Source organism: Primulina huaijiensis, chromosome 8 (genome assembly GCF_012295235.1).
Source record: "Primulina huaijiensis isolate GDHJ02 chromosome 8, ASM1229523v2, whole genome shotgun sequence".
In the NCBI taxonomy this organism is placed as follows: domain Eukaryota; kingdom Viridiplantae; phylum Streptophyta; class Magnoliopsida; order Lamiales; family Gesneriaceae; genus Primulina; species Primulina huaijiensis.
The window spans coordinates 20,911,897-20,927,188 of NC_133313.1; the positions used below are offsets into that span (position 1 = coordinate 20,911,897).

Below are 15,292 nucleotides of genomic sequence, written 5' to 3' on the forward strand. Positions count from 1 at the left end.
AAAATCTTTGAAAAATTAAGCAAAATCTTTGAAAAATTAAGGGAACTGTTCAAAGATTAAAGAGTTCTTCATTCCAAAAGATTTTTGCTCAATTAATTAATTTAACCCAAAAGTTAGCCCAAGTATAGTGAAAATCCCGGACCGGGATATGAATCCAGCAGAGTTTAAATCATCGTGCCTTGTTTGCAATCCGGTTTTATGTAAATATGCATATTATCATTATAGTATTTCAGTCGTGGCACAAGCGATCCGTAAAAAAATAAAAAACGAAATAATTTTTTAATTTTATAATAAAAGTTATAAAATTTTGAAATTGAAATAGACCATAGATGAAATAAAAAAATTGTTATTGTAATATAGTAAAATCATGTAATTAAGTTGATAAGTTAAAAAGTGTTTTAGATAAATTGAAAATTATACTCTATAGTTAGTATATGACGTACTTGTATTCCATAAAATAATAAATAATAAATAAAATGTTAATTTATGTTTTAATTTTTATAATCAATTAATATGAAAAATAAATAAAATAAATGGATTATAATGAATTATTATTATAAATAATATCAAAAATAATAATTAATCTTTACTCCCTTTAAAATAGGAGGGGAAACATTAGCAATTTGTTTATTTCCTTATGTTGGATAATTTTGAAAAATATTATTCTACTTTAATTCAAATTCTTTATCTAAATTAAAATTTATATGAGTAATTAGTAATTATTAATTAAATTAATATTTATTTAATGGAGTGCGATTATGATTTGTCTACCAGAGGTAAATATAATTCAGAATTCTGTAATTTTGATTGTTGGAATCCTTTCTCACACTGACATCAATTTGTTTCCTCTGGTTTTTAGTCCTACCCGAATCGATTTGTTCGATACCGTTGACAATTTTCTCTTGATATCTAATATTTCCGAATATTACGTTCAACCCGAATTGAAGTTTAGAGGTAATCTAAGTTCCTCTGTAATTTTTATGGGCATTCTTCAAATTTCCATGCTTTCGTGTTCTTGTGCTGAATTTCTGATCTGGGCTCGCTTCTGGTTGACTGTTTTCGGTTGAGAATGACATTTTTAGTAGTTTTGATTACCTTTTCTCGATTATCCCTCCAGCTTGTTCGTGATTGATGTCATTTTTTGAGTGGGGATGATTTAAATTTCCGCATGATGTTGAGGTTCAATGGTCTGTTTCTCAGATATCTATGCCTTTTTCTGTTATTATTGGGTTAGATTTCTGTAATCTATGAAGACAAATTTTTCATTTTCGTTTAGTAATAGTCCCAAGTCGTTGAAGACCTATCCAAGGGGTGATTTTGACTTAGAATCTGGGATTGGTAAAAAATCAAGAAGGCACAAAAACAACCCTTCGAGAATGCTAAAAGCAGTTGGGAATAAGATTCGACACTATTTCAAGCTTCACCCCATTATGCTCTTCTTGATTTTCTTGTCGATTGGGATGACAACCCTTATTATATTATCTATGCATGAGGGCCGGTTTAGAATTATGTTTAGTTACGGCAAATTCAATGAGAATGTGGAGAGTTATCCCTTTCATAACTTTAGAAATCTTGTAATGGTAGCTGGCCATTCGGTTTATACGAGTAGTAGTTGTGAGAACGTTGATAAGGAGGATTCTTGGTATTTGGAATCATATCAGAAGCATCCAGGCCAAGCTGCTACCTTTATCAAACATATACAAAATGGAGTGGAAATCACGGGCAATGATGATGCAGCATTGCTCTTGTTCAGCGGGGGTGAGACTCGGAAGAATGCTGGACCAAGGAGTGAAGCTCAGAGTTACTGGGTTGCCGCGGAGTCCAAAGGATGGTTTGGTGAGATTTTGCCGTTGTGCTTCCCTTATTTTATTGATGATTTAACATGTTTTGAAGCTTTTGAAATGATAAAACCTTTGAAATATGATGCATTTTGTGCTAAAAGGCTCAACGCAAAGGAAGTAAAAGTTTGAACTCAAGGAAGTAAAAGTTTTTCTTTTTAAAGAAATTTGAATTTGTTTTGAGATTATTTTTCATCATTTAGGTTTAGCTCCAAAGATTTGGCTGTTGTACTGATCAGCTGCTTTCACAGATGTATCCCAAAGTTTTATTTTGTTAATCATCCACGTAGCCAAGCATGCTATTCTCAATACTCAACCATTTGTTTTACATGTTTCCCCGAGATAGAAATTGGTAAAAAAAATTGAAATGGAGTAAGGAGGACTACTTTTAATTTACTCGTTGGTCAAAGACTACATCTAATGTGTGAACTTGGCAAATTCTTTATACTGTAGGTGTTATATTAAGTTGACATTTCTTTTGTGAATAAATATGGTTTGATGTCATTTATATGCAGATCATGCGTGAAATTGACTATTCTATGTGTTAAATTCTGCAGGCAAGCAACATGAAGTGAAAGGGAGAGCACTTACTGAAGAACATGCAAGGGACAGCTTTGAAAATCTTTTATTTAGTGTTTGTCGGTTTCGGGAGCTTACTGGCACGTATCCTCATAATATAACCGTAAGAACACAATATTATTTGCATTTTCAGTTCTCTACGAAGCCTGAAGATTGAATTTTGTTAAGCAACGATAATTACTCATAAAAGCTTGATGTTTGGAGTGATACATAGCAATGGCTTATATATTCGTATTTTTGGTTTTTGAATCGATGCTTAGGTTGTAGGCTATGATTTTAAGGAGGAAAGGTTTGTTTATCTTCACCGTTTGGCAATTGGGTTTCCCGAATCGAGGTTCCTGTATTCGGGCACGCCATCTACTCAAAATTCGAGGGAAGCAGCATTGGAAGGTGAAGCATTGGTAAGATCTCAATTTCAAGAAGATCCTTACGGTTGTTCAGGAATTTTGCGTCGGAAAAAACTTGGCCGTGACCCCTTTCATCGGTCTATCCCTTATCCTATTGGGTGTCCAGAAATTGCCGGGCTGTTCAGATATTGTGGGACTGCTCCATATCCGGGCTCTCTCCCTTGGGCACTATAAAATTTTTCACTGCTTATTTATCTTCCTTTTTATCTATAACCAATTTGATACCGAGGCTTATGTGTCTTGCTTGCCTGCGATTATCATAGACAATTACGCCATTTGAACACGAAAGTTGTCGGAGGGCTTGTCTGTAAAGGGCTCATTTCTTATTTTTTGACAAATTTTACAAGTCTTGTTGTATTCTTGAAATTTTCATTAATTTTGGCCATAGTCTGCAAGCGTTTCCCTCAGTTTTCATAAAAGCACGCGTGTAACAGTATTTTTTTTCCCCACAAAATGTGGACAATAGAAAATATGCGTAAGGATACAAAATTAAGGTTGGTAATATATTATCCAATCTGTAGACTTATTCGTCCCAAAGCCGTGACACAAATACACTGGTGCACTAGAGATCACCAATTAAAATACTTTTTCTTGATTAATTAAGCCATGAAAGGGCAGCCTGAAGCAGAGGGAGTTTTGTTTGCTGATTCATCATATGTTTTGCCCTTCATTAGACCTGACAGTAATTCTCCACGGTCACAGAAGATCTCAATCTTCACAATCTTGGAGTTTTCATCCAACTGTTACTCCAACAAAATATCACAAACGTTAGGGAAGAAAATCGTAATCACGTACTATTGTGCTATAAATTGAAAATGGTAAATTTACAAATGCACTTTTCCATATTGTGTAGTCTATTTTTCAAGAATTGTGATTACCTCAAAAACCCCAGTTCCAAATAACTCAACTAATTCTCCAGTAGGTTCGTGCCCTTTGAAAGGACCCTCCATGTAACCCCAGTGCCTGAACTTGTAGCATATCACCGGAGGTCCGGAATAAACTTGAAGTATCTCAAGAGCGAATCCACGAGGAAATGTGGTCTTAAATGCCGTCTGGGATGAATCATATGTTTCTTGATCGGGGTCGTAAAACCTCAACGATGGTGGCAATGAAGTTTGTAGGAACATATTGTAGCCTCCACCAATCTTTTTAACTTCTTCAACAGTAAAAAATCTTTTGCCTGTCACAGTATTATTCATTCGTTACGATGACTTAATATGTGTGTATATCATAGAGTAGATGTTTATGTGATCATGGGTTATTCCAAGAACCTGCCTACCATTGATACCGATTAAAAACTTCTGAGGGTCAAGTGTTTTGTAATCACGGGGATCGGCCTTGTTCACCCGTTCCATTTCCCATGTTTTCACAAGATTTTGAACCTGTTCCTCAAGTGATCCCACGGGCCATATCTTTCATGCAAAAATCACTTCAAAATTTTTCTTTCTTAAAATGAACAAAAAACACTTGATTGTTTGAAAACACACCTTAGTCCTGCCTTCTTCGAAGAGCTTGTTGACGAGTTCGTAGTCAGGAGGACCCGCTTTCCAATTTGTTGTCCTTAAATCCTCTTCAGTCAAGTAGGATCTGTATTTGTCTCCTCCGTTAACACTAACTTCCGCCATTTCTAATTTTCAACTAGAGTTTAGGAATCTTAGAGGAGAAAGACTCCCGCTGTTTGGTCTTTATCATAAGATAATAATATTATTAATAAATAAAAATACAAATCTATATGGCCCAGCGTTGAATAATTTTCCATTCCAGCCGCCTGCAAAAACTAATTTGCATTGTTCAATGATTTTCTTTTGAAATAATTATTGTGAGATGAAATCGTGAATTTTTATTTGTGAGACGGATCGATCTTACCGATATTCATAATAAAAAGTTATACTTTTAGCATAAAAAATAATACTTTTTCATTGATGACTCAAATAAGAGTTATTCTTAGCATAAAAAGTAATATTTTTTCATGGATGACCCAAATAAGAGATCCGTCTCACAAAATACGACCCCGTGAGATCGTTTCACACAATTTTTTGCCATAATTATTTTGGTTTTAGGAGAATATTTTTATCCCGAATTACCCCCTCGACAAAACTTTAGTGCCTCTTAACGCATATCTGTACAATTGGTTTTTGTGGAGTTTAGTTATGTTCTGTATAAAATTGTAAACTGCTATATTGAAAATTTGTGGGAATATTTTGTTATAATTTGTAATTATTATTTAGATAATGTGTGATTTTTCAAAAAGTAACAATGCAATTATATTCAATATAATATTAATTGTAGAAATAATATGTGATTTTTTAAATTTTAGAAATTTGACAAGATATTATAATTATAATTATGTTTAAATTATAAATTTAGAAAAATATATTTTTATGATATTTTTTATTAAATGAGAAAAATATTATTTTTATTTGTTGAGTAAAATATTTTTGTAAAAATAATTAATATCACAATATCGGATAAATAAGAGTCTTAAACTTCATAAACATTATATATATATAAATATATACACACATGTATCAAGTTCTAAAAACATTTCTTTTGGTACATTGTACATAGTAAAATTCACTTGCCGCCTGTCTCTCCAAAGGTAGAGGATACTCGATAATAATGTTCCAAATAATTGAGGACACAAAATTAAGGTTTATATGTCACTTGCCTTTGACGCAAGCAGTGTTCTATGAAGTGACAAGCAGTAGTCAGGTGGTCACCTATTATGTGATACGGGCGGTGAGTGATCGTCGGTGTCATGAGGTTATACAGACAATGAGCTCTTATTGACATGCTTTTAGGCGAATGAGAACATGAATAAACTGATCCTATACCAGAATGAGATGAATTCCAAAACTATTCAGGTATGATACTGTGTAGTTGAGAAGTACTTAAAAGATTTAATATGTACTATTTATATCAAGAATACACATTTTTTTCGGAAATACATCATATACGAACTCCAAAATTAAGTGTACTTAACTTGGTGCAATTAAGGAATGAGTGACCTCCTAAGAAGCTTTCTGGAAATACTCGTCTTAGAACAGTGGAGATAATCGTCGAATATGAGGCGTTACATACTGTCTAACGCTTAGTTGGTTTTATTTTGTTTACATAAATATTTAATTTTTCTTGTTTATCCCAGTATTTCTCCAATAATTCTTCTTTATCAAATTTTAACTCAAAATTAACGGCATATTATCAGTCTCGCATGCGACAACTTAAAATATAAATATGAAAATAAAATATAAAAATGAACATCGAGATTTAAATGAAAAACCATAAAAATTATTAAGGTAAAAATCACGAACAAGATAAAAAAAATTCCATTATAATATACAATCACTCACCGTATTTCCAAAAATAACACAATATCTTTTAATAAAAAAAACAAAACATTCAAATATTATAAAACTAAATAATCAAATGTTAAACATAAAAAAAACTCAATGAAGAGATATTTAATTATAAAAAAAATGCACTTATTTATAGATGTAATTTGTCGTCAGAACGCATGCTCCCGTTTCAAAAAAAAAAAATTGGACTATTTTGACAAACATTTAACATATGAGCCAACTTATTCATCTATCATCATTTATTGATGATGTGCCACCAACCTTCTTATGCCGACACCAAGTGTGTCAAATAGTAACCCACCTTAATTTGTTATAAAATAATAATAAGATTGATATTACGAGACTGTATTGTCCAATCCATTGAATTTATTCATATAATTATGCAAATGATCAAATACAAGTTAACAAGCGGATGCACGAAATTAAACCAAAATGTTTCTTCTAGATTAAGCCATGAAGGGGCAGCCGGAGGCAGAGGGAGCTTGGCTCGCTGATTCATCAGATATCTTGCCCTTCATTAGAGCTGATAGTAATTCTCCACGGTCACAGAAGAACTCAACCTTCACAACCTTGGAGTTTTCATCCAACTGTTTCAAAAATTGCAACCAAATTATGTAAATAATAATAAAAAAAAATATCATATTATATATAAATGTTGACCTTCGAAAAACAATTCATTGTGTCAACCATTCTCTTGTAATCGATTTATCAAGAAATGTAATTACCTCAAAAACCGCAGTTCCAAAGAACTCAACCAATTCGCCAGTAGGTTCATACCCTTTGAAAGGACCCTCCATGTAACCCCAGTGCCTGAACTTGTAGCATACCACTGGAGGTCCCGAATAAACTTGAAGTATCTCAAGAGCGAATCCACGAGGAAACACGGCCTTGAATGTCGTCTGGGACGAATCATACGTCTCTTGATCCGGGTCGTAAAACCTCAAGGATGGTGGCAAAGAAGTGTGTAAGAACATATTGTAACTTCCTCCAACCTTGACAATATCTTGGAGCGTAAAATACTTTTTGCCTGTCACGTAAAAAATTTCACTTGAGATGATCATTACCTAAAACGCCTGTTACATTGATCAACGTACCGTTGATGCCGACAACGAATTTCTGAGGGTCGACCGTTTTGTATTCATTGGGATCTGCCTTGTGCACCAGTTCCATTTCCCATGTCTTCACCAGATTTTGAATCTTCTCCTCGAGTGATCCCGCGGGCCATATCTTTCCATTCAAATAATAATAAAAAACAATTCATTCATTGAGTCAATCTTGACCAATATTATGTAATTCATACATAAATTTTTAAAAACAGTTTTTCCAAAAACCAAAAATTACACAACGCACGAACTATTTATTATACACATATATTAATCAGCATAACTTACATTAGTTCTGCCATCTTCGAAGAGCTTGTTAACGACATCGTAATTAGGAGGACCTGCTTGCCATTTTGTCGTTTTCAGTTCCTCTGGAGTCAAGTAGGATCTGTATTTGTCTCCTCCAACGTTTGCCATATTATGATCAATACATCATGCCAAGTGCCAGAGGTTAGGAACTAATTGTTGAGGAAAAGATATCCCTTGTCTGGTCTTTATATAATGATGTTGGCTTTCTTGATAATTAAAAAGTTTAAAAACTATTATGAATGACAGGTCCCAAGTGGCCAAGTGGGCATTATTCAATGACTGCGCAGCCACCAAACGTTGAATCTCGTTCGTTTCTCAAGAAGCATTGAACCTGGGTCATAAAAAGACACGAGTAGTACACAAGTTCTTTTTATAATAACCGTACTTTTCTTTTTTCTATATATTATTTCTCGAGATTGGTTTTGAATAGAACGATAGAAATGATTCTTTACAAGTAATATGTACTATTGGCGGGCCGGAGCGCTGGTACTAACTAGTAATTAGTACTATCCGGCCATGATAAAGCCACCAGGAGTACAGATTCTTTTTTAGCACCTTGAGCTTATTTTATTCATGCTAAAATTCACAATTATTATGATTTTTTTTACCTTATTTTTCTATATAATATGAATAAAATTTTTATTTTATTATTTATAATTCTCGAGATTTTGAAAATAAAATGATGGAAATTATTCTTGAATAAGGTCTATACTATTGGCCGAAGGGCTAGTCTAATTAGGATTTTTATTAAGAATAGTTTCGTCTGGGACAAGGAGCCGCGAATAGAGAAAAAGAATCATAGTTCAAAAATGTCAAATCAAGTGATAATCTCAATTAATATGGTAAAACCTATCGGATAAGGAAAAACATATGATTAGGACAAAAGGGGCAAAGCATATAAAGAATAAAACTATATTTTAGCTGGTTTAAATAAGAAAAAAATTCTAATATTGATCTTATGACTTGCTTGTTTTTTCATTTTCATTTTCATTTTTGTTGTCGTCCAATTTTTAAAATTTTCAAACTTCGAATCGCTCGAGCTCGAATATATATTTTTTCGAACCGAATTCAAGCCTTAAGTTTTTTAGCATATGTAGCTCGATTTTGTCCCTAATTTGCATTTTTCAATTTTAATCATTTTATATTTGAGTGTTGACATGAAACCGGGTTCTGATGACGTATCACAATAAAATACTGACGTGTCCGATGCCACACGTCAACATTCAAGTAAAAAAAGATGTAGGTTAGTGGATTAAGACCATGAATTGATCGATAACATGTCAAAAATGAAAATCATGAAAAAAAAACAAAAAAAAAAAAAAAAAAAANCAAACAAACAGGGAAATTCTTACTTTTGTTTTTAGGCTATTTGTTTCTCCAAAAATCAGGTACTTCTAGAACAAAATTCTTCCATTTTTTTGGTAAATGAAAAAATAAATAAATGACAAACTGTTTCCATTTTCCCACACGTTTAAAGATAATAATTTTAATGCATGACTTAGGTAGTATTTGGAAGAGTTTATTTTAAGTATTTCTTAGTTTCTACGTACAATTTTCAAATATTTCATTGGTTGGAAGCTTGAAAGCACTTAAAATAAGCTTTCACAAACGCTATCTTGATCATTCGGCAAACACAAGTCGAATGTTATATCTACGACAGCAAAGCCAAAATCTAGCTAGTTAGGCACATTATGATCGGTATATAGCAACCTCTTCCAACCCACCCTCGAATGCATATATCACACAACAGAAACAAGAGATATAACGAAAACCTATTAAATACTTTACCGTACCACACACATCAGTACATATGATGTAGTCTCGTATGCTTGTTTTCATGTCATGTGCCAGTGATCCCTTGAAGGCTCCAAATGATAAAAAGAAAGAAAACAACGTGGAAAAAAATTAACTTCATGAATGTCAAAAACTTAGCCAAAGGTTTGATTGGTGCCAACTTATTCTTTTTCACTGAATAGAACTGCACAAGGCAGTGAAGGGCCCCAACTGTGGCTGAAATTCAGAACCGCCAGATAAGGATTGCCGCTAATCGGTCACGTAGAATTTCCTATTACAAGGAAGGAATGATAATTTTTGCTTTATGAAAGTAAAACAGAATGTTTTAAATCAAATATTCAACGTGTTAGATTGACAATAGCTTAGTAAGATCATCATTATTATTATTTTTTCCGAAAAAAGTCACGCTGCAAATACTTAGAATATCACTGCAACAGAAGAATATGTTGTCGAGTGTGCTCGAAAGAAGGATAAGTTACGCATATGCCTACTCAAATTAACTTCCCTTCCCCATAAACCCCAAGAGCTTCACAAATCATTGTAAAGCATGTAAATAGCATCCTCAAACAGGCACTCTAGCCAATTAATGACAAAAAGAAACAACCAAACACGGCAATGCTCTGAAAACAAAGCACATACATATTGAGCAATGCCAATACTTCGCAGCCTGACAGAAGTCGGGGCGAAGCTGCCATTCACTTTAGAAACAATTCAATGGAAAGGATGCTAGCTAGCATCATAGTCTGGACTTAATTTTCTTGAACAGAAATGCCACATGCAGGGGTATAAATTTTTTTGATGCAAACGAAGTACTAGCTGGAATAAACTTGAAAAACTAACGAAGATAAGTGAAATGGTCGAGTCAAGTGAAGTGGTAATTAGATGATATGTAAGCAAATTTGCTTAGCAAGTTTAATGTGTATATCAATTGTGAATTGGTAAACAATTCTAAGCAGATAACTAAATATCATTTTCTTTTAATATAAAAGTGCATAAATCAAATAGACATAAAATATATTAATATTAGAGCTTTCCAAGCATGACAGTACAGATTTCTCATTACAGATGGATATATATCGTGTTAGATGTGTTTAATTTATATTGAGATCATTCACAAGCAAGAGATCCGAGTCTAGTTTTTGTTTGTAATCCACGAATATTAGTTTGATTCAGAAATTTCTATTTTATATTTATATATGTTCAATTTTGGTTTCTGCATGCTTATTTCCAAATCTGATTGAAGCATAAGTATTATTAATTAAATCTATTTTTGAAAAATTAGAATTATGAAACCTCGACTTATATTAATATATCGTTTCCTCATGCAAAAAATTTTAAGTAACATAAAAGCTGACTAGCTAGTGACATCATTTTATATTTGTTACAATCTCACACTATTTTAATTTATTTTATTTCATTTTATTATCCTTATATTTGTTGGTCCCACGTACGACAACTTGAGACAATAATACAAAAATAAAGTATAAAACTGGACACCGAAATTTATATGAAAAACCTCTAAAAATTATTAGGTTAAAACAACGAAAAAGATGAAAAGAATTCGACTATAATATTTTTATGGTGTGCAATCACTCACTGTGTTTCCAAAGAGAACTCATATTCTTTTAATACATGAGAACAAATAACTCACAAATATTATAGAACTAAACACTCAAATGCTATAAGATGAGAGAAAGAACTCGATGAAGGGATGATTTTTGAATGAGGAGAGAGATCTCTATTTATAGAGCTCATCGTTAGTGTGAAAACACGTCTTCTCATCTGAATGCGTCCGTTGTCATTGATATACAAAGTTACCGAATCTCAATAATTATGACATCCAAACACCACCGTCAATGTATTTAATACATTTATTGTGTTGGCATCTGTTTGTTTGTCTACAATATTTTCATCTTCGGCGAAAATTCTTCTTTACACGGCCTGATCATAAAAATGTGCGTGTGTGTGATTAACTTCCTATATACGCTAACTTCAAACTAATTAACAGATCAAGACCCTCTAGGGCGACGACTCAGAGTCCATTTTTACGAATAAATCGCCAAGTTGTTTCTCCATCATTTCGTGCACTATATTTTATTCATGATGGAGACAATTAATAATACAAGGTCCAATTTTGTTTGGTGCACTGTTTATTTACTATTTGCACTCCTATATATGTTATAGTATTATATGATTTTTGGAAATGGTATATATTCGGTATGTTTTCTTTTATTTTCAGCATGATCTAGATTGAGAAAATAAATATTTCGATAATTTATTGAGAATTAAATGGAGTGCATGCTTGGTTTTAATTCTTATTATTATAAAATAGAATTTATTACATAACAATAAATTATTTGTGTTTTTGTGTCGAAACATTTTATAATACGAGAGTATATATATATAACTGTATAAGAAAATTTAAACTTCATTTTATTATTTAATATAATATCATATAGTAGTAAAACATGATTAATGTCGGGGCAAACAAAAATAAAAATAAAAATAAAAATAGATACTAGTATATTTCCCTTATTATAAAGTAGTTTTTAGAAATAGAAACAATCATATATACTTAGCCCTAGGTAGCTTCTAGATATTTAAGGATCCAAACACCTGATTTCCATGAAATTAAAATACATTAAAAAAAAAATATATAGAAACATGCACCTGGATACTTCCTTAAATTTTTTTAATTACACTTTATTTTTTTACAGTGCTCAATATATACTTTACATGATACCAGCACTCTAGCACTCTAGTTGTCTGAAATTCTTAGGATCCATCAAGCAAGAAAGATGAGTCACATCTCGCAAGGTGATAGATTATCCCAATTGATCAGAGATTATTTTGAATCCGGTGGATCAACAGTAACAGATCCTGTCTTTTATCTTCCTTCCCAAAGTTCTCAACATGATGATGATCTGCCAACTTATTATTATTCCAGTTTACAAGTCAGTATCTATTTATTTATCTATATACATACACACACATACATGAATTTTCATTGTTCTTTTTGTTCATATATATATACATGTAATAAATTCATGTTTGTGTGTTCTTAGGAAATATTGGAAGATCACACAGAAGCAGAAATTGAGATTTATACGAAAGTTTTGATGTACCTGAGAGATGTGGATGAATTAGGTTTGAAGAACATCAACAAGCTCAGAAAATGGATTGTTTACAGATTGGAAATGGATAATTATGAAGCCCATCTTTGTCAGACTTCTTGGTCTACTCCTTTTGATTGTCCTTCAGGTTCACTATTTTCTCTCTACTTGTTTCTGCACATAATTCCTTGAAAAGGGCTGGTTAATTAAAAATTATTTTTTTAGAAGGGAGAATGGTTTTGTTACAATTATTGGTCAACCCGAGATTTTTTCACATACTTAAGACTTTGATGTAGATAAACAAACATCGAAAAATCAAATTTCCATTAAAGGGTTTTAGCTGGTAGTTTTGCTGACTTGGGGATCGGCATCTAATGATATTGATCAAATTTCAAGATCATTAATTTTCACTCACCGCATTATTATATATCATATTCACGGAAAGATTCACATAAAAATATTCTTGTAAAAAAACTGTAAAATAAATTTTCAGAAGCACCTTTGAATTGAAATATATATAGAAAACCAAGTCTCTCTATCTATATTTTAAAAATGTTCTCATTCCAGCAAAATTTTAGAATTAAATCACACGCTTTATCGTTAGACTAATTTGCTGTGTATTTTCAGTATACTTTCCTGGTAACTACGAATATGTTGAAGTGGTGATGATAGACAAAGATGGTGGCAGTGAGCGAGAAGTCAGATTAATAGTGGACTTAGATTTCAGGACGGAGTTCACATTGGCGAGGCCAACACGAAATTATGAACAACTCAGAGATGCCCTTCCGTTGATATTTGTGGGAATTGAAGAAAAAATAGACAATTTGGTTTCTTTGGTTTGCTCAGCCGCCAAACAGTCTCTTACGGAGAGAGGATTACACATCCCCCCATGGAGAAAAGAAAGCCACATGAAGTCAAAGTGGCTTTCCACAAATCGCAAAAGGGTTTCTTCTGCAGAATTCATGAGATGCCTCTCTACATACAATATGACTCAAAATGGCAATGCATGTGTTCTTGATTTTGTTCAAGTTGATCTGCAACTTGAAACCCAAAACTCTTAAGGATTTTACTTTTATATATGAGGATCGAACATACAAGAACGACTCCACGGTTACAAGAACTGAGAATTTTATAATGTTTTTTTATGATACCAAAAAATTTACTTACCCAGATTCGATCCGGTGAGCAAAAATTATTCTGTATTGCTTGGTTGATGCAAAGCGATATGTATATATATGTTCTTGGCTCTTAATTTATTTGTTGATAACAGAGATTTGACTAAATTATCCAAATCTTCAGTATTCTCTCATGTATTGTTTTACTTACAATTATGACCGGTTCAAGTTTCTTATGTAATTTGTTGGTGGGCATTGCCCTCGTGATAGGATGAATGGCCAAGATTTGTCCATGTATATGTAGGACCCACTTTTTTTTTTTGGAAATTGTATGTGTGACAAGATCTTACCCGTTGAAATGAAGTGAGGGTAATGTCCACATAGATAAGATCTTTATCTAATATTGTGATCTCAGATCTGTACATGTGTATTAACTGCATGAGAGGTTAACATCAACCAATAATTACCCTACCATTGGTGTGATTTTTATTTTTATTTTGGTCAAAATGTATAATGTTAATTTTATATAATTTGCTTTAAAAATAATTTTAATAACTCAAAATGTGATATTGCAATTCATTAACACATACATATATGGTTGTGTGACACGAGTCTCGATCAATTGGAATATTTTCAATAAAGAAATATAATTAAAGAGGTTACTACGAAATATTGTTGAAAAACTATTATAAAACGCGGAAAAATGTACGATATTATCAAGAATTGTCCACTTGCAAGCTGGGGCTGAAGGCGGGGGTGTTGCTTGAGATAGCTCATAGAAAGTTTTTGAGTGTAAACATATCATCGTTATTTTTTATTATTGTTTAACAAAATTGTACTCCAATATATTTCGCTCTATGTGATTATGACATGTTATTAAGTTTCAATCTCGATTCTCTCTCTTGGTTATTTTTGCAATTTTAATCATTTTTCTGACGTGACACATATGTGGTGTCTGGCTCCAACATAACGTCGATATGTGCGGTGTCACATCACTCGCACTTCTGATGAAAAATAATTAAATTATAAAAATTAAAATATAAGACTAAGACTAAGATTAGAAAACATATATGACCAAAATTTCAAGCTGGGGAAATATACAAGATTAATATTGCAGCTTTATCTTATTATTATTATTATTTGAATTATTGTAGCTTATAAACCAAAATATCTCGATCGACAACCATATCCAACTATTTTGGAGCGTTATTTTTTAAGTTAAAAATTTAATCTCAACCTTGAATTGGCATACATATGATCTTTTTTCAATTGAGATGTCAATTTCATATGAATATTTATGTTATGACTTGCATCATTATTTCTTACTCATATTCTTGAATCCAAACTCTTTGAATAAGTCTAGAGTAGCTGAAGAATGTTTAAACCCGCTACTGTTAAACTAAATCAGTCTCAGAAATTTGGGAACCAAAATAAAATAATAATAATAAGTAGATTTTCTATGAGACGATCTCCCATGAATTTTTATGATAATAATAATAAAAAGAGAAGATATGAGAAGGCAAGATAATATTATTTTATTAAGCAATCAATGTATATTAATATAACACCAAAGGTAGAATCCTAATTAAAATAGAATTATATAAAAATCTACTATTAGTTGTAAATAACTACTAGATCCCTAAAAGATAAAATAAAGAAATATCTCTCGATGAATCAA

The 15,292-nt window shown here is 32.1% G+C and overlaps 2 protein-coding genes across 5 annotated transcripts; one reads left to right on the forward strand and one right to left on the reverse strand.

Moving 5' to 3' along the window:
- The first annotated feature begins 816 nt into the window (after positions 1–816).
- On the forward strand, positions 817–3,566 carry LOC140982645 (uncharacterized protein C57A10.07-like). The gene is made up of 3 exons (XM_073449258.1): positions 817–1,836; positions 2,396–2,520; positions 2,678–3,566. Exons 1-3 carry the CDS (start codon positions 1,248–1,250, stop codon positions 2,996–2,998), a joined length of 1,035 nt encoding a protein of 344 aa, XP_073305359.1. The 5' UTR covers positions 817–1,247; the 3' UTR covers positions 2,999–3,566.
- LOC140982646 (pathogen-related protein-like) lies at positions 3,307–7,779 on the reverse strand. Of its 4 annotated transcripts, none has more exons than XM_073449261.1 (4): positions 7,572–7,755; positions 4,104–4,236; positions 3,703–4,004; positions 3,307–3,564 (listed from the first exon to the last, which is right to left on the reverse strand). In XM_073449261.1, exons 1-4 carry the CDS (start codon positions 7,698–7,700, stop codon positions 3,424–3,426), a joined length of 705 nt encoding a protein of 234 aa, XP_073305362.1. In that variant the 5' UTR covers positions 7,701–7,755; the 3' UTR covers positions 3,307–3,423. The 4 variants fall into 4 exon arrangements, with proteins under 4 accessions (XP_073305362.1, XP_073305363.1, XP_073305360.1 ...); XM_073449262.1 differs by lacking the exon at positions 7,572–7,755 and adding an exon at positions 4,312–4,538 and having other exon boundaries at positions 4,104–4,206; XM_073449259.1 differs by lacking the exon at positions 7,572–7,755 and adding an exon at positions 4,312–4,533.
- Positions 7,780–15,292: the final 7,513 nt, after the last annotated feature.

Coding starts and splice junctions, on each gene's coding strand:
- LOC140982645 (XM_073449258.1), top strand. CDS start 1,248: ATGAAGACAAATTTTTCATTTTCGTTTAGTAATAGTCCCAAGTCGTTG. Junction 1,837..2,395: donor GGAGTCCAAAGGATGGTTTG/GTGAGATTTTGC, acceptor TAAATTCTGCAG/GCAAGCAACATGAAGTGAAA. Junction 2,521..2,677: donor CGTATCCTCATAATATAACC/GTAAGAACACAA, acceptor ATCGATGCTTAG/GTTGTAGGCTATGATTTTAA.
- LOC140982646 (XM_073449259.1), bottom strand. CDS start 4,449: ATGGCGGAAGTTAGTGTTAACGGAGGAGACAAATACAGATCCTACTTG. Junction 4,237..4,311: donor TCGAAGAAGGCAGGACTAAG/GTGTGTTTTCAA, acceptor TTTGCATGAAAG/ATATGGCCCGTGGGATCACT. Junction 3,565..3,702: donor TTGGAACTGGGGTTTTTGAG/GTAATCACAATT, acceptor TTGGAGTAACAG/TTGGATGAAAACTCCAAGAT.